The 27,120-nt window shown below is 37.6% G+C and overlaps 3 protein-coding genes across 13 annotated transcripts in view; all 3 read left to right on the plus strand.

Annotated features, from left to right (window-relative positions):
- LOC311097516 (uncharacterized protein) overlaps positions 1 to 27,120 on the plus strand; it is a 202,312-nt gene that overhangs the window by 66,609 nt on the left and 108,583 nt on the right. Inside the window, exon 1 of one of the 4 annotated variants that reach the window (XM_084137257.1) lies at positions 21,439 to 25,861. The exons of the other annotated variants lie outside the window; for them this stretch is intronic. The gene's annotated coding sequence lies outside the window, so the exon portion shown is untranslated. Of the gene's footprint in view, positions 1 to 21,438; positions 25,862 to 27,120 lie in introns of those variants that run through there. 4 annotated transcript variants of the gene reach the window in all.
- Positions 1 to 27,120, plus strand: part of LOC311097525 (uncharacterized protein) — a gene marked incomplete at its 3' end in the record, with an annotated part of 48,151 nt that overhangs the window by 8,651 nt on the left and 12,380 nt on the right. The gene's annotated exons all lie outside the window — the stretch shown is intronic.
- Positions 4,826 to 20,482, plus strand: LOC311097522 (uncharacterized protein). Of its 8 annotated transcripts, XM_084137271.1 has the most exons (6): positions 4,851 to 4,922; positions 9,375 to 9,613; positions 9,833 to 9,949; positions 14,723 to 14,839; positions 15,012 to 19,067; positions 19,236 to 20,482. In XM_084137271.1, exons 5-6 carry the CDS (start codon positions 19,010 to 19,012, stop codon positions 20,159 to 20,161), a joined length of 984 nt encoding a protein of 327 aa, XP_083993397.1. In that variant the 5' UTR covers positions 4,851 to 4,922; positions 9,375 to 9,613; positions 9,833 to 9,949; positions 14,723 to 14,839; positions 15,012 to 19,009; the 3' UTR covers positions 20,162 to 20,482. The 8 variants fall into 8 exon arrangements, with proteins under 8 accessions (XP_083993400.1, XP_083993396.1, XP_083993398.1 ...); XM_084137270.1 differs by lacking the exon at positions 9,375 to 9,613 and having other exon boundaries at positions 4,832 to 4,922; XM_084137272.1 differs by lacking the exon at positions 9,375 to 9,613 and having other exon boundaries at positions 4,832 to 4,922; positions 18,948 to 19,067.

Here is a 27,120-nt window from a genome sequence, read left to right on the forward strand (position 1 = left end):
AATCTCACAAGGTCTCTCACCTTTTACCAACAAACGATCGATAAAAAAAATTAAGACACATCAACAGAGATCGGCTCTCTGCAGAAAAAGCAGGCAATTATAATTCCCCTGTTGTAGCCTACAGCCTACCGAAGTTAATGAAAAGTTTATGATAATAATAATATTCAAGTTGTACCGGCAAAGTGCGTCTTCAGTGCTGTTCGCGAGTGTCACGAGTCACCACAGCAATCAACTAACCACTTACGTTTCTGTGGTAGGCTAACCTACAGCTCCTGCACTGGGATTCAAGCTGGCGAAAACCATTTTAGAACAGCAGCGGAAATGTAAAAGTAGGCTATATAAACTTTAATATATCCTTTTATTGAAACGGGTGCTTTGCTGTGCAAAGCGACATTTCGAAACATTTCACCCACTGGCCGCTGGTAGGCTACTTTCACTTTTGCCGCAGAGACCCTTTATGTCCTATAAATGTGTCGTATTTTTGATAATCTGCGCAGATTTCAGTTGACGATTCTGCTTAAAGTTATTAATAACGAAACATGAATGAATGAGAAAGAAAAGAGCAGGATGTGCGATAAGTCGCGAAAGAGAACTGAATTCTACTGACAGGATGCTGTGCGCGCGCTCCGAGCGCAACACGGACAAGCAGCCTTTGTCTTCGGTTGCGCGCCTAAACGGCCAAATAAACACAGAAATATATCAAAATGCCAAAAAAGCACGTTTTTAATAATGATATTATAAATTAACCCCACCCCACGATATCATCGTCCATCGCGATGTTTTACTGTAAACATCGTCAACTGCCAATTTAGGGGACATCACCCAACCCTAATCTCTACCTATTATAAGATTAATCAATCCTACCACCAAAGGAAATTATTGAAAACAACTTGCCTGTGATGAAGGATGACTTCTCAGTCCCATGTTTCTTGGGAATATCCCGGACAAGCCCCCAAAATTTAGGTAGATTATCCGCAGCCTCAGTGTTCTCAGTCATCAGTTAGAGTAACTTTACCATATATGTCATTTCAAGAAATATAGAAACAAGAAATGTATGTGCGCTAATGTGTGTACGTATCTTCAACTTCTGGTTGTGTGTCCAAGGACTACTTGTTTTGTCTAGGTGTGTCCATGATGTGCACATAACATAGCAGGAAGAAGTTACACAAATGCAGTCTTACACTAAAATAGTAAAAAAGGAAGCCTAAGAAATAAGAAAATATTTAACATGAAAATTGAGTTGTTTTCATTTTATGTAATGAACAAATGACACCTGGTAAACAGAGTTTTTAATGCATGTAAATCATATCCAATGCAAGAGCAACATAAAAATGAGCTTTGGAGTTGAATTGTTTCTAAACAGATGTTTGAGCAATACACTTAAAGCTGGATAATTGAGTGTGATTGTAAGTGTGATGATCATCTGCTAAATGAGCAACAACGACCACAATTCACTTCTTCAGTCAGTGAAGCTCCCACAGCCGTTCATGAGTTTAAATGCTGGGAATATTCCCATCTTCCCACAGGAGAAGAAGCAGGCAGGAGGAATTACTCCAGGAGAAACTACAGACATACTATTGTAAAGATGGAGATTAAGGAAGAACCCTGCAGAATAAAAGATGAAGATACAGAGGAACAAATATGTTGTTGAAAGATGAAAACTGAAAATTTAAGGCACCTTGGATTTCTTTTCATTTCTAATTTTAAATGTAAAATTCCTGATGGAAGTGAATGAAGACAAAAGGCATCAGTTTCAAAAGAAGATAAAAACTAAAGATGGGAACACAGTCTCTTACCTGCTCTGAGTGAGTTTCACTCAGAAAAGCTCTCTCAACAATCAATTCCACTTTCACTCTGTGAGATCATTCAGCTGTGATCAGTGTGATAAAACATTTGTTGTGGAATCAATCTTAAAATGGCATCTTAAAATTCATATTGGTTTTTCACTGCTGCACACTTTAAAAGAGCATGAGCATATTCATACTGGTGTGAGACCTTATATGTGCTTTGACTGTGGGAAGACCTTCACTTTATACAGTGCCTTAAAACAACACCAGAGGATTCATTCTGTAGAGAAGCTGCACCAGTGCTCTTCATGTGTGAAGAGTTTCAACCAATTATCTCATTTAAAAAACATAAGAAAAACCATTGCCCGAAGGTGTCTAAGTGATCAAAGTTCAGATCCATCACTTGTAAATAATTTTATATTCAGAATAAGCAAACAATGGAATTGCATTGTGAATTTTGATTGTTTTATAAGGGGAACCTTTGAGGAAGATGTTTTTTTATTGTATTCTAAGTGTTGCATGTTTTATTCTTCCGACACCCGTATTGATCCTCTGTTGTGTTGCACATGCGCAGTAAACACTGAGTGTTACCTGTAGACAAGATGAACTGAGCAGTAAAGCAACAATGTGAAAATACTTGTGTCAGTGTCATCGCTCAAGCAGTGCATGGTCATCTCATACTGATGAACAAGAGTAATAGTTCAGAAAACTTGTGTGATGCCATAAAACACTGTGATTTATGAACGGATATGTTTTGTTTCTTTGTGAAACAATAGCAACAATAGTCTATCAAATATTCATATCACAAACAACTTGTTTTTAGTCTTGCTGATTTTCAACCACTTGACCTTGTTGAATCCATCGTGATTCATAAACAAGTCAGCTGATTTAATTCACTGTGTTTATCAGACTGAGGACATTGAAAATGAAAAAAATATTTACATGAAACTCAAATAAATGAAATAAAATGTATGAATTGTACATAAATTATATATATATATATATATATATATATATTAAAATAATTAGGCTATAGATTGCTCAATATTTAAGTTTATAAAAGTGTAACATTCAACGTGAAAAAACACTAAGAAACTAAGAGATTTCAGCATAGCCCCTAGTCCATAAAAGACAGAAAGCACACATAAAAAATAAAGCATATAAAATAAAGCATAAATTAAAGGTGTTTTTGTAAATGCATAAGATACGGTTACAATTATGCATAATGACTAGAAATGCAGTAGGCTACTACATTTTAACTTTTAACTGATGATCACAATAATAAAAATGTTTTGTATTATTTATAAATGTTATGGTGGTTTAAATATTAATTTGGAAAGAGGGAGAAACCTGTTTTTAGCGGGGAGGGAGAATGGGTGGGGTGGGTTAGGACTGCATGATAATAATGAAACTGATAATCACGATTATTTTGCTCAAAATTATAATAGTGATTATTAATGACCATTATTCTCAGTTGAGAAATTGCAGAAAAAGAGACAGTTAACATAAATTAATTGCATAATTAGCCTATCAAAAGGGGTAAAACGGCCATTTTGAGGTCTGAGATGGTCCACCTTAAAAAAACTTTACGATAACAAATTTAAAAAAACTACGATAACTTCATCAGAGGGTAAAAATCTATACAAAATGCATGGGTAGATAATTCTTAACACGCTGAATGTGGCCCAATTTTTCCATGTCTGTCTGTGATCATGGGCATTGTTACATTTATTATTAAAACTAATAATACAGCAATAAATAACGCACTAATTATAGAAGTCAGAAGAACACACCTTTACTTTGAGCTTGTCTTTATTCCTCAACCATTCTCCTCTTCCTTTTTTCAGCTCCAGAAAGATGGCGTTTGGATGCCATTTCTACCACAATTTAACATCTATTCTTATTTCAATTAACTAAAATTAGCATTGCTGTATGACTACGACTCTGACGAGACTTCGTGACGTTATGACAGACAAGAGGTGTAATTTTGAGTGTGATGATCTTGATGTAATTTTGAGTGTGATGAGTGTGATGACAATCAATTGAGAGTGATTGTAAGTGTGATGATCATCTGCTAAATGAGCAACAACGACCACAATTCACTCCTTCAGTCAGTGAAGCTCCCACAGTCGTTCATGAGAGTTTAAATGCTGGGGAATATTCCCATTTTCCCGTTTGGGACACTTTTATCATGGATACGATGCACTTGTATGGACTTCAAAAAATAGAGCCCATTCACTCCCATTATTTAGCTTGGAAGAGCCAGGACATTTTTTAATATAACTCTGATTGTAGGCTATTCGTCTGAAGGAAGAATGTCATATACACCTAGGATGGCTTCATGGGTAAATCATGGGCTAATTTTCATTTTTGGATGAAGTATCCCTTGAAGTGATGGTCATTTTAAACACCGTATTATCAGTATTTTTTGCTCTATTTTGCAGCAAAATAATAGTTCCAACGAAAGCCACAGCAAAACTGCAGCACACAGTGGTTTTCCGTGAACGAGTCGTGAGAGTCAAGGATTCAATGATTCATAAATACAGTTACTTGCTTTGTTACTAATGAATTACTGATGACTCATTCATTAATACAGCGACATAATTGAATATTTAAAAGTATAATTTTGTTTTTACCATCAATGCATATTACTCTATTTATATATATATATATTTTTTTTTTAAAGCATTAGGCTACTTATTATACAAAGGTATTTGTAAAGGTAAAAAAATATACTGGAAAAATAGATTTTTATATTGTCTCTTAATGAAAATATTCCCTTAATGGCAAATATTGTCCCTTAATGAAAAAGGTGTGACAGTGAATGTAGTCTAAGAGGAAGGGACGGGGTACGCAGAAGGATGTTAAATGCCTCAGGGGAACGACACTCTAAACAGTTTGAGAACCACTGGGTTAGAATAGATCTGAGCAACTTTCACTTTACCGCGATGCATTCATTTAAATTTAAAGAATTCCCATTGCTGGAGTTCCGCCACTAGAGGCGCTCCAGCAACCGAAGCAATGACACACATCCGAGTCTAGGAGAAGAAGAAAAGTGAGCGAGGGAAGGGAACATAAACATGAGAAGTGGAACACAGCCGTTCATTCTGCTCTAAATCTGCTGTTTTTCAGACTGTGAGTACATTCATTTTATCATTTATTAGGAGAAATCTAAATACAAACGACTAAACGAGTCTGTTAATTTAGTGAATCACTCAGAAATGAATCGAAATGAACCGACTGATGTTGTTCACTACACTCGCGAAACGTAAACATTACTGACTGTTTTTTTTTTCACATTGCAATTTGTGAATATTATGAGTTATTTTCCTTTTATGTAGTGAACAAATGAAACCTGGTAAACAGAGTTTTTAATGATAAATCATAACTAATGTCAGATGGGCTCTATTTTTTTCCTCCCTTGTTGATAAAATGGCAAAAACCTTCCCCTCTGTAAAACCACAACTCGTTAGATGTACAGTGTTGAGTAGCTATTATGTAAAACTTATCATGCAAAGAAAACAGCTTTGTTCTAACATTCTGTATACCTGTATTTTTTATGCAACAATCTGACACACAGAACTGGAGTTTTTAATTTAAATGCCTGTATCTCTGAATGGCAAACGATTCCTGTCTGTAATTTGCACACATTCACACGTTTAATCGATGTCGGATTACAGCAATAAACCCTCATCAATATTCATTCAGCTTCTCTATGAACTGAATTTAAGAATTTAGTTTAACAGTGCTGGAAATGTAGAGCTTATTTCCTATAATAACACCACTACTTTTGAGAAGATACAATCATTATTTGTTTGACATTAAATATTTAGAGTCGGTTGCAGGAAAGTGTTTGAACATAAATCTCTGTATCAGGTATAATATTCTGGGAGCAATTAACCTAACATCGTATTATTATTTCATACATCCAATTTGTAACCATTACAAGTTTAGTTAATATTGTTATATTAAACTTTGTATTATACTTTAAACTATATGTTATATTATAAAGCATGTGCAAAATAGTTTTGATTAAATGTCAAGATTGACGTTCTGTTGAAACACAATATAGTCACAATCTATTCTATTTTCTTTTTTAACTGAGCTTATTTCTGGCATTGATTTGCATTATCTAGCCTATCCTTGTGGATATATATATATATTAAAAAATATATAATATAGGCTATATTTGTTACATTTATTTATCTCTTTTTCCTTTTTCATTTAAACTTTAAAAAATATGATTTTGTTTGTTTCATATATTATGTCCTGCTTTCTTAAAAAAAAATATAAAAAAAGTGGAATTGTCTCTAAGGGCGCTTTCACACTAGCACTTTTGGTGCGCACCCGGGTTCGAATGACGTCAGAGTTCGGTTCGTTTGGATGATGTGAACGCTGTTTTCCGAACTCGGGTGCGCACCCGCGAACTGTACTCGAGTCCGCTTAAAAAGGTGGTCTGGGGTACGGTTCATGTGAACTCGGGTACGGTTCGCTGCTGATATGAACGCAATCGTACCAAATCGCGGAAGTGAACCGCTATTGATGACGTATAATGTGGTGCGTGCCTGCGTGCGTGTGTTTAACAACTGTAAAAGGGTCTATATACACTTACCTTGACGAAAAGCGGGATTGACGCACTGCAAGCAGAGAGATGATTTCTGCTTGCCTCCACAAAAATTGTCTTCGGCGGACATCCCGCTGTCTTTGGAACGGTTTTAATACTTTTGCGGCAGACAGACGCAAGTGTGTTTCTGTATCTTTTCTTTGAAAACAAAACCAAAGGTTCAAAAAAAGAAGAAGAAATGTGAAGCGAGCAATTCTATCCATTTTGACGCTTTTTCATAGCGGTTACCAAGCAACACGTGTACGCGCCAGCTGCAGCTTGATGACGCAAGCGTACCACGGTTCGGATACAAATAATATAATGTGAACACAGTCCATCGGGGGCTGGGGGAGGGGGGAAGCAATCGAACTCGGGTTCGGAACAGGCAATCGAACCAAGTGTGAAAGCACCCTAAATGACATTTTGAGCAAAACATTTGCACCTGGGTAATCTAGAGTGATTGTAAGTGTGATGATCATCTGCTAAATGAGCAACAACGACCACAATTCACTCCTTCTTGGCATGGATGAAGGAACATCACCTGCAGTTTAACCTGGCAAAGACTGAGCTTCTCGTTTTTCCTGCCAAATCCTTCTCTACAGCACGATTTCACCATCCTAGGTTCATCATCAATCATTAGGGGTGGGGGAAAAAATCGATTCTTAGATGCGTCACAATGCGGACGTGTACGATTCTGAATCAATTCACAAATGTCAAAAATCGATTTTCAAAAAAAAAAAAAAAAAAACCCAGAATAACTTAATATTGACGGAACGCAGAAAGTCGGAACTCTGAAGCACAGTGCCCGGACTGTCTGTGCCGTGCGCATAACAGAGACTCTTAATGGCTAAGTGCTAAATCAGAACGGCATCCTCTTCGTTAAAAGCTAACGTATGGATAATTGGCAATTTCATTGTGGCCTTTTTTTCTATTTTTGTATGAGAGCTGCTTTCTGTATTGTTTTTTCACATCAATATGCTGTAAACAGATCTGTTATACGTGCGTTATACGTAGGTTTACTGTACTGCCCTCCACAGTCACCGTGTGTATCAGTGCAATGCCAGTCACAAAAAGTTACATTTTGACTGCTCTCTGCAGATGTTCATTTACTTTTTTTGTATAAGCTGTTTTTGATTGTGGTATACAGCAACAATTTCAAGTCATGCCCAATCCCAATTCTATTTTATACCCCTTCGCCTACCCCTAACCCTTGCCCCTTGAAACAGAGTGGCAAGGTGTAGGGGTGAAAATATTCCCCTAAGAAATGGGACACCACTACTACACCGTTACACGTCATTATACTTCGTCGCTAGTGCCTACGTCACAGAAGATGCGCCAATGTTTATCACAAACTTCCAAGATGCCATCTTCAGCTGAAGAACATGACTGTAAATTTGAACACAAGATTGTATGTAACATAAAGCAAAATACTTATTAATGCCAAAAATTCTTACATTTAAGAATTTTTCGCTTGGGCAGCCATGTTGCCTCTGTATGCAGGGACATTTCTCATACCTCTTCGTTTGAAGCGTGGTCCCGAAAAAACTTTGTTTGAAGGGCTATCTGTCCCTCCCCCCTGCCCCACCCCTACCCCTCCAAACAAAAGAGAATCGAGACAACCCTACCCCTTCATGTGATCGTGCAAAACAGAGGGATAGGGGAAAGTGAAGGGGTAAGGGGTAGAATTGGGATTGGGCCTTTGGCTCTTTATTATGTATTACAACTTTGTATGTTACTAATTATTCAGAATATGCTTAAGTCCACAAGCATTATTTTTGTATGAAAGCTGCTGGTACTTAATCCTATATTTTTGTATGAAAGCTGTTTGTGATTTTGTTACAGCAAAATGTTTATTTATTTTTTGTCTGCAGGATTATTTTGCTCATTGCACATAACAGGAGGATGTTGGTTAGAAGTCTATTATTTTATGTTAGAGATTCAGAATATGCTGAAGTTTGAATTCATTGACTACAAGTATTGCTGCTAGTACAGGCACACATTTCTTTTTCTGTTGGTTCTTTGCAATGTTGGGACATATGCTGGCAAATGTAACCTTAGAGTTGACTTGCCAAATCACTTCCATTTGTTTTATTAATAAAAGATATTGGAAGTAAATTATTTATGGGTCATTATAAATACTTGGCTTTAAAAGTACCAAGTAGTCACACACACAAAAAAAGATGCATCAATAATCGTTTTAGCATCGCATCGCAGCCCTCTGAATCATAATCGAATCGTGAGGTGCCTAGAGATTCCCACCCCTATCAATCACCCCATCAAGGTCAGTCAGAAATCTTGGAGTAATCTTTGATGACCAGCTGACCTTCACTCAGTTAATCATAGACGCCTGAAAGTTTCGGAGAAAAAGTTTTTATTCAGCTTTTATTTTCCTTTTACACCCCGAAGATGATATCACAGGTTCATCAAGTTCTTTGAAATTATCCATCCTCGATTATGCCTACTTTGTCAGCTTTGACGAAACTTGTCTCAGCTCTGCGTCTTTCCGAAGTGACTAGCAGCCTTGTCACCTGACCTGAATACTGCGTGCTGGTTCACTAAAGTGGACTTATCGGGTTTTGTTCACAAACAACAAGAGTGCTTGTCGGTTTCTTCTGTAAAACATGAACTCGCGATGCCTTGACAGTGGACAATACCGGCTTTTGTGACAAAACATGTTTAGGCTTCAGTCATTCTTGTCAGGCGTCTATTTCAGCTGAGGAAATTAACGTTACAAGACAGTATGGTGAGTAAACGAAAATGCGCGCTTTGGAGGAAATGCGTAGATGGTCGTTACGTGAGGATGTGGAAAGTGTCAAAATAAAGTTACCTCATATCGATATTTTACGCGTGGTTTATTGATGCATCTTATCATTAGACGTTTGATCAATGCATCGACCCATATCGATGTATTGTTACACCCCTACTCTGCAATGGCTTCTGTTCGCTGCTCACATCAAGTTCAAGGCATTGACGTTTGCTTACAGATCTACCACAGGCTCAGCTCCCTCCTATTTTCACTCACTCCTACGAGTCTACATCGCTACCAGAAGCGTACGATCGGTCAATGAACGACGGCTCGTGATTCCGTCACAGAGAGGCACAAAATCACTCTCCAGAACATTCTCATTCACTGTTCCTTGGTGGTGGAATGATCTTCCCACCCTCATCTGGAATGCAGAATCCCTGACAACATTCAAAAGACAGCTGAAAACTCATCTCTTCTGTGAGCACATAACTTAACAAAAATTCTATCCTATCCCTATTCTATTCTATCCCCTTGTCTAGCTTAGCTACTCTAAGCAATATTTGAAACTTTGTATTTTGAACACTTCTTGCGTTGTTTGCCTCTTCACCATGTATTGTTTACTTTATTCCTCATCTGTAAGTCGCTTTAAAGGCGTCTGCTAAAAAAATGGTAAATCTGCTGTAAATCTTCCCACAGGAAAAGCAGCAAGCAGGAGGAATTACTGCAGGAGAAACTACTGTCATACTATTGTAAAGATGGAGATTAAGGAAGAACCCTGCAGAATAAAAGATGAAGATATAGAGGAACAAATAGGTTCGTGTTTTCCTTCATTCTCTTTACATTTACATTTAGTCATTTAGCAGACGCCTTTGTCCAAAGCGACTTACAAATGAGTACTAAAGCAAGGGAATCATCATGAAGAGGCAAAAACAATGCAAGAAGTGCTCAAAATACAAAGTTCAGGCATTGCTTAGAGTAGCATAAGCAAGACAAGGCAGGGATTAAAGGAAAAGGAAATAATTGTTTTCCTTTTCTCTGCTCACAGAAGAGATGAGTTTTCAGCTGTCATTTGAATGTTGTCTGGAATTCTGCATTCCAGATGAGGGTGGGAAGATCATTCCACCACCAAGGAACAGTGAATGAGAATTCTGGAGAGTGATTTTGTGCCTCTCTGTGATGGTATCACGAGCCGGCGCTCATTGACCGATCGTACGCTTCTGGTAGGGATGTAGACACGTAGGAGTGAGTGAAAGGAGGAGGGAGCTGAGCCTGTGGTAGATCTGTAAGCAAGCATCAATGCCTTGAACTTGATGTGAGCAGTGAGTGGTAGCCAGTGCAGAGAGATGAAGAGAGGTGTGTGTGCGTGGCGTGGGCCCTTTTGGGCTCGTTAAAGACAAGACGAGCTGCAGCATTCTGAATCATTTATAGAGCTTTAGTTGCACATGATCGAAGTCCAGCCAGAAGAGCATTGCAGTAGTCAAGACTAGAAATGACCAGGGTCTGGACTAGAAATTGTGTTGCATGCTCAGTTAGGAGAGGCCTGATCTTTCTGATGTTGAGCAGTGCAAACCTGCATGATGGAGCTGTCTTTGTAATGTGGTCTGTGAAGGTCAGCTGGTCATCAAATATTACTCCAAGATTTCTGACCAATTTTGATGGGGTGGCAGAGAAGACGAGAAACTCAGTCTTTGCCATGTTGAGCGCAGGTGAGGTTCCTTCATCCATGTCGAGATGTCCGCCAGACAGCTTGAGATTCGTGCAGCCACTGTGGGATCACCGGGTTAAAATGAGAGGAAGAGCTGTGTGTCGTCAGCATAGCAATGGTAGGAGAAACCATGTGCCTGTATGATGGGTCCCGGTAATGTGGAGTAAATGGAGAAGAGGAGGGGTCCAAGAACTGAACCCTGAGGAACCCAAGTGGTCAGTAGATGTGCTTTGGATACCTCACCTCTCCATGCGATCCGAGTGAAGTTCCTGTGATGCCCAGTGATGAGAGGCTGGACATAAGGATCTGATGATTCACAGTGTCAAAGGCAGCAGACAGATCCAGGAGAATGAGAACTGAAGATTTGGAAGCAGCTTTTGCGATCCGTAGGGCTTCTGTGACCGACAGTAATGCAGTCTTGTTTGAATGCCCTTTCTTGAAGCCAGATTGGTTGACATCCAGCTGGTTATTCTGAGACAGGAAAGATGATACTTGATTGAAAGCAACTCGTTCAAGTGTTTTTGCTATGAATGGTAGGAGAGAGACAGGTCTGTAACTCTCTACAAGTGATGTTTAATGTTTGTTTGTTTTTTTAAGCAGTGGAGTTACCCGAGCCTGCTTGAATGCTGTAGGGAAAATGCCAGAATGAAGGGATGAGTTGATGATGTGTGTGAGTGCTGGTAAAAGTGTGGGAGAGATGGCTTGTAGAAGGTGTGAGGGGATTGGATCTAGAGGGCAGGTGGTAGGATGACTGGAGAGAAGTTTAGATACTTCTGCCGCCTTGGTGATTGGAGAGAAGGTTTCTGGCTGTGGCTGTGGTTGGTCTGGGTTCCTGTTAAGGCTGAACGATTAATAGCATTTGCGATAATATCGCGATATGATGAAATGCGATTTTTTTTTTAACCTCAAAAGCTGCGATTACAGTCTGGTCACGTGACACGCGAGAGTAAACCAGTCTGCACTGCAGATGAAGCATCAACTTGTCACGCTACGCATATAGGTCTGGCATAGGCTACAGGAAATAACAGTTTGTTTAATTTATGTGATATTGTGTTATAGATTCTCTCCAACGATTCTGTATCGATTAAGATAATTTCAGATTTATGTCAGCTTAGTTTTAAACACAGATATGTGATGACGCTAAGTGTGCTTTATAAACAACCGTATTCTGCTTGCTTCTATTCCCTTTGTCTCACACACACACACACACAAGACACCACTCGAACCTTCCGAGAAATAATCTTTCATAAAGTTCAGAAAAGTTGAAGCGAATTACAAGAACATTCACGTGCTTCATTGCACAAGATATGAGATACGCGCGGTTTGCTTGATGTTACTTTTGTAGTGCGCGGTCTCGCCCGCCGGTATTTTACTTACAAGGTTCCTACGCAGTTTGGAAAAGTATGTAATTTGATTTGAGTAATTTCCAGGTCTGGAAAAGTATGGAAAAAAGAAAGCAGAGTATGGAAAAATATTTGCTTTTCCAGACTATTGCCCCTATTTAGTTTTCTATAATAGAAAATTAAGAATTTAATGAACAAAAATGTATCATAGAAGTGTGTTTTCATGGCAGCTGTTTAGTGATTGTCAAACACGACTGAATTCAAGGTGCACTTTTTCATTATGCAAAAATGCAGGTTATAAGTGTTTTGGGTTTCTTCTCATGATATTCTTAGCACCGTATTACAGAGCCACTAAAAGGATGTTTGCAAAAATAAAAAATATGCAGACTTTCATGTGCGCATGAGAAACCATTAAACTTAGCATAGACATTGCACACTGAGCCACCTATTGCAACATCATCCCATTTCACGGTGTGGTTTCTTGGCGGCCATAGAGTGTGTTAAAGCAGACCTAAAGCCTTGAAATATAATGTACTGCCCTAATGAAAGCCAAATTTTGACCGCTTTTGAAATGGAAAATGTGTAGGAACCCTGTACTTACAAATGCTCTAGTACGAAGGCATCACAGTTGGCTTATATATTAAAAATATGAAAATCACCGACAGAAGCTGCTTTCAATTTCAAATACTCATGCGCACTTTGCGAAGAGCGTTTGAGCATGCGGCTGTGAGCGACTCCGTCTACATGTTTAAATGTACTTGCATCTCAAAATGCTTTTATAACGCAAAATAAATGTAACACAGTCAGTTATATCATAATCTTATAATTTCAGAAGAGATAAAAACGTTCAGACAGCCTACTCTTAAATACTGAAAGCACTCTTTGTTTATTGCTTGTAATGTTTTTTTTCCCCTCTTTGTTATTTGTTTTGAAGCTATATTAGTTAAAATTATTAACATGTAATTGTACCAATTTAGTTTTTTAATGTGTAATTATTTTGAAAGCAGGCCTTCTTATAATTACATATGTAATTAAATATTGTAAGTTTTATTAATAAGATTAATTAATAATTATAAGAAAAAAATTAGATCGGCTCATGAGGTGCCTTAAGATTCCCATCCCTATTTTACAATGATTTATTGCTTTTTTTTGTTGAATAATAGAAAAGATAAAGAGCTTAAATAATCGCATATTAAATCGCAATCGCAATATTGGTAAAACGAAATTGCAATTAGATTATTTTCCAAAATCGTTCAGCCCTAGTTCCTGTGTGTGGAGTTGAGAACTGACTGCTGATAGTTGTTTTGTTGGTGAAGAAATTAGCAAATTCATCAGCATTTAAAGAGGAGGTGGGTGGTGGAGGTCAACAGAGGAGAGAGTCATATCATACACACACAGAAACTCAAAGGTCTTTCCACAGCTTTACACGCCCATTTCTTGAGACAGGTTTTCTTCTAGATGGAGACATTTGTTTTCATTTCAGCCATGTGTTCTTGTTGAGTTCATTGAAAGTTCATTCATAGTGGTTCATTAAAAGAGACTCGAAGATATCTTATCAGACTGTGAGTACATTTGTGATTTACTATGAGAAATCTAAATCTGAAAACATGAACTGAGCCAAAGTCCCTTTCAGGGAAGTAATTTCAGTCAGTGCTCATCTTTAAAAGGCCTCCGATATTTCAGTCATGCATGTGCAGCTCGAACATCAAATTCTCCAAGCCACTAAGCTTAAAATTATATTTAATTTTTAAAAATTACCAAAGAAATATGACAACAACTGTCATCAATTTTGTTTCTAAATCATGACAAACAACAGATTTTTTTCAGTCTGGACCAGCCAATGTGCAGTACTAAGTCCGCATCTCAGAACATCGACTGTTTATATAGCAAATGGAGCTTCTAACGGCAGCTGTAGTGATGCAGTGACTTAACCGATTGGCAATTGGCTCTTTAACCCTTGTGCGGTCTTCGTTTAGGGGTTAACCACAGGGTCTTGGTGTCTCCAGAGACCCAAGGCAACAAAATGTAATTTTGTAACGAAATAAGGTTTTTTTTTGTTTTTTTTTACAAATGTTATTTTACTGTTTATTAATGTTTTCACTCCACATTTGTGCAGTTTTTGGAGGATTTATGATGTCCAAAGTGGGCAAGGTTTCAACTGAACTATGCATATAGGCTAAAAACAGATAATAGACTATATGTGCCAAAATTAAATTTTACAACATTCTCTAAATGTGCTACTGTAAATTATGCAACAGTCTTTGTGACAGAAATAACTGTAGTTTTAGGTAAATCTCATCTGAATGGGAAACTATTCCTTTGTCTCTATTTTGCACACATCCCCACATTGAATTGATGTCTGAATACAGCAATCAACCTTTAATTCACTTAAAGCATGAATAATCCGGAGTGATGGTAAGTGTGATGATCATCTGCTAAATGAGCAACAACGACCACAATTCACTCCTTCAGTCAGTGAAGCTCCCACAGCCGTTCATGAGAGTTAAAATGGTGGGGAATATTCCCATCTTCCCACAGGAGAAGAAGCAAGCAGGAGGAATTACTCAAGGAGAAACTACGGACAAGTAGTTGTAAAGATGGAGTTTGAGGAAGAACCCTGCAGAATAAAAGATGAAGATACAGAGGAACAAATAGGTTGGTGTTTTCCTTCATTCTCTTTAATGACTGATGAGAAACATTAAGATGAAAACTGGCATATAAAACTAGATTTTATATCAGTACTAGTAAACTAGATATGTGCTAAATTAAGAATCAACTTTGTTTCTCATTTGTCCTTTTTAAATTGAATTCAATATGTTGATTTTAGACCTGGTGGAAGTCAATGAAGACAAACACTATCATTTCAAAAATGAAGATGGAAACATTTCACAGACGGAAAAGTGTTTCATACAAAAACAAGCTCGAAAATCTGGAGTCAAAGGACCTTTAACCTGCTTTGAGTGTGGAAAGAGTTTCATTCAGAAAGGAAATCTTAACAGACACATGAGAATTCACACTGGAGACAAACCGTTCACATGCTCTCAGTGTGGAAAGAGTTTCACTCAGAAAAATTCTCTTAACTATCATCTGCGTCATCACACTGGAGTGAGATCATTCAGCTGTGATCAGTGTGATGAAACATTTGTTGTGGAATCAAACTTAAGAAAACACCTTAAAGTTCATACTGGTGTGAAGCCTCACTTTTGTTCTTTTTGTGGAAAGAGTTTTTTAGTACTTCAATCTTTACAAGTGCATGAGCGTATTCATACTGGTGTGAAACCTTACATGTGCTTTGACTGTGGGAAGAGCTTTAGTACATCCAGTAACTTAAAAAAAACACCAGAGAATTCATACTGGAGAGAAACCGTACAAGTGTTCACACTGTGGAAAGAATTTCTCTCAGTCCGGAACCTTGAGAGATCATGAGAAAGTTCATATTGGAGAGAAGCCGCACCAGTGCTCATCATGTGGGAAGAGTTTCACCCTATTATCTAATCTACAGCGACATAAGAAAAAGCATTGCCTGAAGTTTTCTAATGAGCAAAGTTCATGTCCAGATCCATCACTTACAAATAATACAAGTTAATAATACATTCAGATTAAGCAAAAGCTGGATGATTTGTTAAAATTAGTAGTGAAGTTTGATTGTTTGACAAGGGGGAATCTTTGGGGAAGGTCAAAATAATAGTTCAGAAAACTAGTGTTGCCATAAAACGATTTGCGAAGAGATGTTTTGTTTCTTTGTGGAGTTTAATTATTTTCATTAATTGTGCATATGAGGCATTTGTGTAACAGTAGCAACAAATCTATTAAGTCATAATCCATATTTCAAACAACTTGAAGACTTTTTGCATTAAAATCACTCTACATGGTGTGAATAATGAACACTGTGTATATATATATATATATATATATATATATATATATATATATATATATATATACACACAGTGGGGAGAACAAGTATTTGATACACTGCCGATTTTGCAGGTTTTCCCACTTACAAAGCATGTAGAAGTCTGTAATTTTTATCATAGGTACTCTTCAACTGTGAGTGACGGAATCTAAAACAAAAATCCAGAAAATCACATTGTATGATTTAAGTAATTAATTTGCATTTTATTGCATGGCATAAGTATTTGATACATCAGAAAAGCAGAACTTAATATTTGGTACAGAAACCTTTGTTTGCAATTACAGAGATCATACGTTTCCTGTAGTTCTTGACCAGGTTTGCACACACTGCAGCAGGGATTTTGGTCCACTCCTCCACACAGACCATCTCCAGATCCTTCAGGTTTCGGGGCTGTCGCTGGGCAATACGGACTTTCAGCTCCCTCCAAAGATTTTCTATTGGGTTCAGGTCTGGAGACTGCTAGGCCACTCCAGGACCTTGAGATGCTTCTTACGGAGCCACTCCTTAGTTGCCCTGGCTGTGTGTTTCGGGTCGTTGTCATGCTGGAAGACCCAGCCACGACCCATCTTCAATGCTCTTACTGAGGGAAGGAGGTTGTTGGCCAAGATTTCGCGATACATGGCCCCATCCATCCTCCCCTCAATACGGTGCAGTTGTCCTGTCCCCTTTGCAGAAAAACACCCCCAAAGCATGATGCTACCACCCCCATGCTTCACAGTAGGGATGGTGTTCTTGGGATGGTACTCATTATTATTCTTCCTCCAAACACGTTTAGTGGAATTATGACCAAAAAGTTATATTTTGGTCTCATCTGACCACATGACTTTCTCCCATGACTCCTCTGGATCATCCAAATGGTCATTGGCAAACTTAAGACGGGCCTTGACATGTGCTGGTTTAAGCAGGGGAACCTTCCGTGCCATGCATGATTTCAAACCATGACGTCTTAGTGTATTACCAACAGTAACCTTGGAAACGGTGGTCCAGCTCTTTTCAGGTCATTGACCTGCTCCTCACGTGTAGTTCTGGGCTGATTTCTTACCTTTCTTAGGATCATTAAGACCCCATGAGGTGAGATCTTGCATGGAGCCCCAGTCCGAGGGAGATTGACAGTCATGTTTAGCTTCTTCCATTTTCTAATGATTGCTCCAACAGTGGACCTTTTTTCACCAAGCTGCTTGGCAATTTCCCCGTAGCCCTTTCCAGCCTTGTGGAGGTGTACAATTTTGTCTCTAGTGTCTTTGGACAGCTCTTTGGTCTTGGCCATGTTAGTAGTTGGATTCTTACTGATTGTATGGGGTGGACAGGTGTCTTTATGCAGCTAACGACCTCAAACAGGTGCATCTAATTTAGGATAATAAATGGAGTGGAGGTGGACATTTTAAAGGCAGACTAACAGGTCTTTGAGGGTCAGAATTCTAGCTGATAGACAGGTGTTCAAATACTTATTTGCAGCTGTATTTTTTTTTAGATTATGTCTCTCACAGTGGACATGCACCTACGATGACAATTTCAGACCCCTCCATGATTTCCAAGTGGGAGAACTTGCAAAATAGCAGGGTGTTCAAATACTTATTTTCCTCACTGTATACCGAACATTTTATAACACACCTCTCCATGATATGAGACTTTCTATCTTATTTATTTCACTTACTAAATATGGAACTTTGCAGCGTCTAGAACGTTTACTAAAAATGCAGTGCCAAATTTAAAATACATTCAACTTGTTACATTTCGTTTTTTTCCTCTTCACTGACTGCATCTCGTTTTTAACGTGTGAATGGCTCTTAACTGATTGAAAAATTAACAGCACATTCTTATATCAATGTTGTTATTGTTTAAGCAGACAGATTTCCGCGAACATTAAAGGGATAGTTCATCCAAAAATTTTAATTAGCCCATGATTAACTAACCCTGAATCCATCCTAGGTGTATATGACATTCTTCTTTCAGACAAATCCAATCGAAGTTATGTTAAAAAATGTCTTGGCTCTTCCAAGCTTCATAATGGCAGTGAATGGCTGTATGTCTTTGGAAGTCCATCAAAGTGCATCTATTCATTATTAAAGTACTCCATGCGTCTCCGGGAGTTGATAATGGCCTTCTGAAGTGAAGCGATGTGAACTTGGCGCACAACGTAATGACTGCAATTGACGTCTCTCACGGTTCAAATAAACAGGGCTGGGCAACCATGTTCGTCATTACGTTGTGCGTCAAGTTCAAGTGTTACTCTTTTGGCGTAAATCGATGCATATGGCCGTCTGCCAGAAGCTAGTTATTTTAGTCGATAAAGTTTTAAATATGGATATTTGTCTTACTCGAACGCATCGCTTCACTTCAGAAGGCCTTTATTAACCCCCAGAGACGCGTGGAGCACTTAGCGCTTTGATGGACTTCCAAAGACATGCACCCATTTACTGGCATTATAAAGCTTGGAAGAGCCAGGACATTTTTTAATATATATATTCAGGGTGAGTAAATCAGGGGCTAATTTTCATTTTTGGGTGAACTATCCCTTTAAGTTTAACAACGTTAATAGTAAGTCAAAGAGGGGAAGGTTTAACTGAACTATGCATAGGCTAAAAACAGATAATAGCCTAATATAATACATTTCACAAAATTTTTCTAAATGTGCAAGAAATAACTAGTTTTAGGTAAATCTCATCTGAGTGATTCTTTTGTCTGTATTTTGCACACATTCCCACATTTAATTAGTGTCTGATTACAGCAATCAAACCTTAATTCACTTAAACCATGAATAATTGATAGTGATTGTAAGTGTGAGCAACAACAGCCACAGCGTTCATGAGAGTTTAAATGCTGGGGAATATTCCCATCTTCCCACAGGAGAAGCAGCAGCAAGCAGAAGGAATTACTCCAGGAGAAACTACTGACATACTTTTGTAAAGATGGAGATTAAGGAAGAACCCTGCAGAATAAAAGATGAAGACACAGAGGAACAAATAGGTTGGTGTTTCCCTTCATTCTCTTTTATGACTGATGAGGAATCCATACAATACATCAATACAGCTGAAATTAGATACTAGTAGACTCGGTAGTAAACTTTGTGCTAAATTAAGAATGAACTTTGTTTCTCATTTGTCCTTTTTAAATTTAATTTAATGTTTATTTTAGACCTGATAGAAGTGAATGAAGACAAACACCATCAATTCACAAATGAAGATGGAAAACTAACACATAAAAATGAAGACAAACATCTGTTACAAAAACGTCACAATTTCACAAATCAAGATGGAAATGCAGTCGTTTCAAAGACTGAAGAGAATTTCACACAAAAACAATTTGGAAAATCTGGAGTCAAAGGATCTTTAACCTGCTCTGAGTGTGGAAAGAGTTTCAGACAGAAATCAGACCTTAAAAGACACGTGAGAATTCATACCGGAGAGAAGCCTTATACATGCACTCAGTGTGGAAAGAGTTTCATTCGGAAAGAACACCTAAATGATCACATGAGAATTCACACTGGAGAAAAACCGTTCACTTGCTCTCATTGTGGAAAGAATTACAGACATCAAGGACACCTAAGTGTGCACATGAAAGTTCACACTGGAGAAAAACCGTTCACATGCTCTCAGTGTGGAAAGAGTTTCATATCCAAAAGAAATCTCAACTATCATCTGCTCTCTCACTCTGGATTGAGATCATTCAGCTGTGATCAGTGTGATAAAACATTTGTTGTGAAATCACACTTAAGAGCACACCTAAACGTTCATACAGGTGTAAAGCCTCACTTTTGTTCTTTTTGTGGAAAGAGTTTTTTACTACTGCAAACTTTACAAGTGCACCAGAGTATTCATACTGGTGTGAAACCTTATATGTGCTTTGACTGTGGGAAGAGCTTTATTACATCCAGCAATTTAAAAACACACCAGAGAGTTCACACTGGAGAGAAACCGTACAAGTGCTCACACTGTGGAAAGAGATTCACCCAGCTATCTCATCTACAGAATCATAAGAAAAAACATTGCCCGAATTTGTCTAATGAGCAAAGTTCTTGTTCAGAGCCATCGCTTACAAATAATACTCTTACAAGTAAATAATTTGACATTCAGATTACTCAAAAGCTGGATAATTTGCTAAAATTAGTAGTGAAGTTTTATTGTCTGACAAGGGGGGGGGGACCTTTGGGGAAGGTCAAAATAATAGTTTAGAAAACCAGTGTGTTGCCATAAAACAATTTATGAAGGGATGCGTTTTGTTTCTTTGTGGATTTTAATTAAAATAATAATTTTCTCTTGCCATTGTCTGCCTGCCTCGCTGTGTTTGGAACTTTGCCTGGACTTTTATTACCGGTATGTCTATTGCCTGTCGTCTTGGATTGTTTGACTTTGTCTTTGACAATAAAGAACCTCTGCATCATGGATTCTGATCCACCTCCAGCTGTGGGTTCATTACAGAGACAAATAGATCACTGTGAAAAGATGAAATTGCTCAGGAAAAGTGAATGTGTTATGTGTTATAGCAATTGGTTATATGCATGGTTACTTCCTGGTTTTTGATAAGCCAGCTTGGGCATTTCCGGTGAACTGTTAGCTGTCATTCTGTACCTTGTACATCGCTACAAAACCATTAATGGTTGACTTTTTAATGTGTATTTATATTTTAATGTACACAACTAATTTGCCAATAAATAAGTTTCATTAATTGCAATAAAAACTTGAAGCTAATGGGAGCGTTGGATTAAGAAACACAATGTCTGTAATTGGATACGCGCACACCACATTTATCCAGCACTTCAAATGTTATTTTTAATGTGAGGACCAAAAACATTATTTGTTCATTCTTCTGAGATTGTCTCCATTTGTAAAACCGAACGTTTCAAGATGTAGGAAATCCAACATTAGACAGAAAGCACTGTAATTTAACAATAAAAAAGACATTTATTTAGCATTATAACCAGTAGATGGCGACAGAGGAGCATTTATTGACTCATATTAGCCATTTCCTGTAGCCTAATCATTTTTCATGTTTCGCTTTTGAATAAATATGAATGACTATAATTTATTGTCTTCTAGTACATTACTTTTGTTTCCTATTGGTCTCTGGAATTGCCAGTCTACTGTAAACAAAGCCAAAACAACATTGCCATCTTGGCAGGAATCTTTGCGCATGTGTTCAGTATCAGTGTACTGGATCCGTGCATTATGCCTTAAAGTGACAGCAGCCTAATATTCCTGCTGTCTGTTTTTTAAGCAAACAACAAAAGACAAGGAAATCACTTACTATTTAATTTATACAGTGAAGATTATATGCAATGTTGTTTTACATTTGATTACTTTATTCAATTTCTGTTCCTGAAAACTACATGCAGTACTGAAGTCAGCCGGATCCGGGCCATATATTCAGATCAGATGGTGGACCTGCGCCTGGACCCATCCACGACACATCCCTGAAGTGCCAGCCTCATCAGCCCTGTGAAGGCCTCATCGACACGGCAACCATCAGCAATGGCTAGTTTCTCAAAACTTCACTACGCGAACAAAATGTTTGCCGTTCATTTAATTTTACCCCAACCTTAAAATAAAGTAAAATTGAGCATGTATTTCTATTAGGTAAAATGCCGTAAATACATGACATTTAATCAAATTACATCGTCTTTCGTGTTCAAAATCCACACAAGCAGAGTGCAGATTGCATGCAGAGTCTGTTGCATTAGCAAATTGCGTAAATTACTGCCGTTCTCGACAATGTACCTTTGTAAAAGTGATTTAGCAATAAAGCATGACGAACATATAGAGACAGACTGCAATAAAGATCCATTTGAGTCTCAAACGATACAAAAACATACCACACAGATGAGTTCTTGTTTTTAATGTTGATATTATACGAGCAAGAATGCAATGTTTCCCCAATATCCACACGATTGAAAATGTGACACTGATTTTATACAACAGTTCAACAACCAAAAGGGTAATATTAGGTGATGTTCATTTTAAACACAGTATTAACAGTATTGTTTTCTCTATTTTGCAATGAAATAATAGTTCCAACGAAAGCCACTGCAGCACACAGTGGTTTTTCGTGAACAAATCGTGAGAGTCAAGGATTCAATGACCCATTCATAAATACAGCGACTTAATTTAATATAATATTTAAAAGAATAACTTTGTTTTTACCATCATTGCATGTTACTCTATTGAACATTTTTATTTATTTAAAGCATTAGGCTACTTATTATACATTTATAAAGGTGAAAAATATATTGGAAAAATTATTTTAAGGGGGCAAATATTGTCCCTTAATGAAAAAGGTGTGACTGTAGTCTAAGATGAAGAGAGGGGGTACGCAGAATGATGTAAATACCTCAGGGGAACAACACTAAAAAGTTTGGATATAAGCTAAGATATCTGATGCCGCGATGCATTGCCTGTTCAATTTAAATGTAAAGAATTCCCATCGCTGGAGTTCCGCCAGTAGAGGCGCTCGAGCAACCGAAGCAATGACACGCATCCGAGTCTAGAAGAAGAAGAGAAGTGAGCGAGGGAAGGGAACATAAACATGAGAAGTGGAACACAGCCGTTCATTCTGCTCTAAATCTGCTGTTTTTCAGACTGTGTGAGTACATTCAATTTTATCATTTATTAGGAGAAATCTAAATACAAACGACTGAACGAGTCAGTTCATTTAGTGAATCACTCAGAAATGAATCGAAATGAACCGACTGATGTTGTTCATACGCTCGCGAAACTTAAACATTACTGACTGGTTTTTCACATTGCAATTTGTAAAGATTATGAGTTGTTTTCATTTTATGTAATGAACAAATGAAACCTGGTAAACAGAGTTTTTAATGATAAATCATAACTAATGTCAGCAGGGCTCTTTTTTTCTCTCCTTTGTTGATAAAATGACAAAAAGCTTCCCATGTAAAACCACAACCCGTTAGATTTACAGTGTTGAGTAGCTATTATGTAAAACGTATCATGCAAATAAAACAGTTTTGTTCTAACATTCTGTTTAGGTTACCTGTAAATTATTAATGGAAAAATCTGACACACAGAACTTGAGTTTTTAAGTTAAATGTCTGTCTTTACACACATTCACAAGTTTAATCGATGTCTGATTACAATAAACCCTCATCAATATTCTTTCAGCTTCTCTTTGAACTGAATTGAAGAATTGAAAGTTTAACAGTGCTGGAAATATAGAGCTCTTTTTCTTTTAATGACACCGTTATTGAGAAGATAAGTTCATTATTTGTTTGACATTATTTAGAGAAAGTGTTTGAAAATAAATCTCGATCTCTCAGGTATAATATCCTGGGAACAATTACCGGTAACCTAACATCGTATTATTATTTCACACATCCAATTCGTAACCATTACAAGTTTAGTTAATATTGTTATATTCAACTTTTTAAACTATATGTTATATTATGAACTATGTGCAAAATAGTTTTGATTAAATGTTAAGATTGACATTTTATAGAAACACAATATAGTCACAATCTATTATATTTTGGGCAATTCAACAGAATTGGTGCAAATTGCTGTCCCAAAAAAACAAAAAAAAACATTTCAAAAGCTTTTAAGTATTCAAATTGTAGATGTTTCAAAGATCATTCTATTATCTATTGAATCCCACAATAATGTTTTCAATATCAGTAAGCTTAATATATATAAAATCATAATTTATTAGGTACTTTCAATTGGGAGGTGGCTGTCCCGAACCCTAATCCCTGGTAAGAAAAAAGGATGTGGACGTCGAAGATCTCAAAAATGAAGTTTATTACAGCAGAGCAGTGGCAAGGTACACAAAGCACCTTGGGTTCACCGGCGTCAGAATGAACTGAATGAACATTCATGTCACTACCGAAATGTTTCATGTGTTTTAGTCCATTGGCTGAGACTGATTTTAACCACACCCCTACATTTTTTTTAATTTTTTTATCAGGAAATATTCCTGTGTCCCTCTCTCTCTCCCTCTCTTTCATTGTAGATGGGTACCATCATTTTGAGGGAAATGTTCAAAAGTCTGAAAATCTGTGTGTAACTTTAAGGAACGTCACTACCAAACACCTTTTTTCTGCAATTAAACAAACTTTTTTGGGTGTTATTCCCCAAAATTTAGTTTTTATGTATGTTCAACTTTTCAAAACTGTGCTAGGTAACCATGTGCTGGTTATCATCTTTGAACTAGGCTCAAAAGTATCTAAAATTGTCACTACTGAAACAGACCAACCCATTTTAGATTTGCCTCGGGCGCAAGAGTCATTTATCCCGCCCGTATAATAGCAACAGCGCCCGAGATCCGCCCACAAAGTTACTTGCGTTTCGAGTTTGATACTTGTGTTTCAGATTCGTTAAAATAGGGCCCTATGTCTTCAACGAGCCCAAAAGGGCCCACGTCACACCTCTCTTTATCTCATGAAGTTTGCCAGCAGCCATATCATCCTGTAGCCCTAGATTGGTTTGCCTACTCAAGCTAATAATAAAAATAACTTTATTTTTATATAGCGCCTTTAAAGCAGCTTCTCAATGCGCTTTACATAATAGAACAAACAAATTAAAGTACATCACATACAAAAAAAAAATCAAGTAAAAGCAAACCAAAAAAAAAAAAAATTGTAATGCCAAGTTCACAATGCACGATTTGCAAAGTAGTCGGGTCACTGTTCTTTTCCCACTGCACGACTAACTGGGGTAACATTCAGTTGCTGGTGTGTTCACACGACAGGGGGTTTCACACTGCACGATGGATCGGCGACAGGGGGTTTCACACTGCATGACTTTACAAAAGAAAGAATCGCCGACATGAATTCCTGGCTGCCCTGTATCTTGATCTCTCATTGGCTGTAGGTCATCGCCGATGTAGTTATCAGTCAGAACACATTCACGGGTCCAGATATTTAGCATGCCAAATATCTCATGAGCTTCGGTGACTCTTTTTTCAAAAATATTGTATTTGAATAATCGGGTTCATAAAAATCGAATATTCGTTTATTTAAATACGTTATATAAGTCTTTGTCACCATTTCTGAACAAGCTTACATTAGGCAATATACAACAAGCTTACTATACATCTTAAGGTTTTCTTTTAGTTGAAAACATTTAACAATATGTGTAAACAAAAAATATTAAGAACAAAAGCATTTAAAGGACAAGTTCGGTATTTTAAACTTAAAGCCCTGTTTACAGATCGTTTCTGATGAAATAGAACGGTTAAGATTAAAATGTGGACACATGCTGCTGGCCCGAGAATTTTATGTTTCTTTCGCCCCCCCCCCCCCCCCACCTCCAGAATGGCTGCATATGGGCACTGGAACAATCCTTCCTAAAACGCATTAAACTTTCGTTTACAAAGACGTGAAACTCACCGAGTGGTCAGGGGTGTTCACTGATATGCTCACACAAAAATCGCTGCAAAAGATGATCCAACAGGTGTTTTACCATTCGTTGAGAGCTTGAATAATAGACACTCCAGCCCAGTTGGTGGCGAGGTAATACCGTACCTCGCAGCACATCCAATACAAGTCAATGGACATCGAATACAAGTCAATGGAGTTGGACAAAAACTACGATAAAACCTGTTGGAAAGCATCTTTTGCAGCGATTTTTGTCGCACGTACCGAACGTACGTTCAATACGAATACACATACCGTTCCACCCCTAATTGGTATCGGATCATAGGTATCGGATATATTTTTTTCTCCCCTCCGATATCCGATCTAGCGTTCTGGGCCAGTATCGGCACAATACCGATGACGTGGATCGGATCGGGACATCCCTAACTTTTTCTAGGTGAGTGAACATGCATACATTCAGGGGTTTTTTTTACATTGATGGTCAAGTGGTTCTTTTTCAACCAGTCATGTAATAACTGAAGATCAAATGATAGTTTAGAATTTGAGTCAGAGAGAAAAATCACAGTATCATCAGCATACAGTAAGCATTCTGAGTATTTACACACTTGAGGAAGATCATTAATGTATAAAAGAAAAAGTAAGGGTCCAAGAATACTGCCTTGAGGAACACCAATATCACAGACTGAAGGTTGAGATGTTACATGATTAATTTTGATAGCTTGGGACCTGTTTGTCAAGAAGGAAGAAGGCATTTCTATCACAGATGAAGACAAATTAAATGAATAAAGTTTGTTTAGCAAAATCTGATGGTTCACTGTGTCGAAGGCTTTATGAAAATCAATAAAAACAGCTCCAATGATGTGACCTTTGTTGAGAGCATCATGTATTTGTTCAGTGAAGAGTAGTAACGCCGACATGGTTGATCTCTAGCACGAAAACCATGTTGACAATCGCTGAGCCAGTTATTAATTTCAAGGTAAGATCTTAACTGGTTATGGAGGGTTTTTTCAAGCAACTTCAAATTACAGACCTATAGCAATACTCCCAGCAATGTTGAAACAAGAGTAGGATCATCAGATTTAAAAATTGGAGTGATTTGTGCTGTTTTCCAATCATTAGGAAAGATAGAAAGCCAAATACAAAGATTGATTAAGTGCTGAAAAAGAGGTATAAGGCTATCAGCATGAATCTTCAAAAAGAAAGTGTTTAAACCATAAATATCATGAGCATGAGAGTTTTTTAGTGAGCGCAATATTTTTATCACCTTGTTCTGTGTGATCTCAAAAAATGAGAACTGATCAGGTGTTAGACAGAACAGATGAGGAGGAGGAAGAAGTGGCAACATGTGTTGCCAATTCTTTAAGAGATGATACAAAATAGTCATTGAAAGCACTTGCAATCTTTTCTGAATCTGAGATAAGAGTACCCTGTTTCTTACCCTTTTTACCCTGCCCTTTTTCTTCTCATTTTCACCAGTAATGACCTTAAGGGTCTGCCATAACTTATTTGGGTTAGTAGCAGAAAGGGTGATCTGCTGTTGGAAATAGGACAGCCTTAGCCTTACGCAGTTCAACAGTACATTTATTTCTAATTTGTATGAAATAATTTTTACTCTCCGATGTTCGACTTAACCTGTACATTTTAAGGAGAGAGGCCTTCTGTTTAAGGAGTTAAAATAAGTCAGAATTTATCCAT

The sequence above is a fragment of the Abramis brama genome, assembly GCF_963993115.1.
Source record: "Abramis brama genome assembly, chromosome: 15".
Taxonomy (NCBI): domain Eukaryota; kingdom Metazoa; phylum Chordata; class Actinopteri; order Cypriniformes; family Leuciscidae; genus Abramis; species Abramis brama.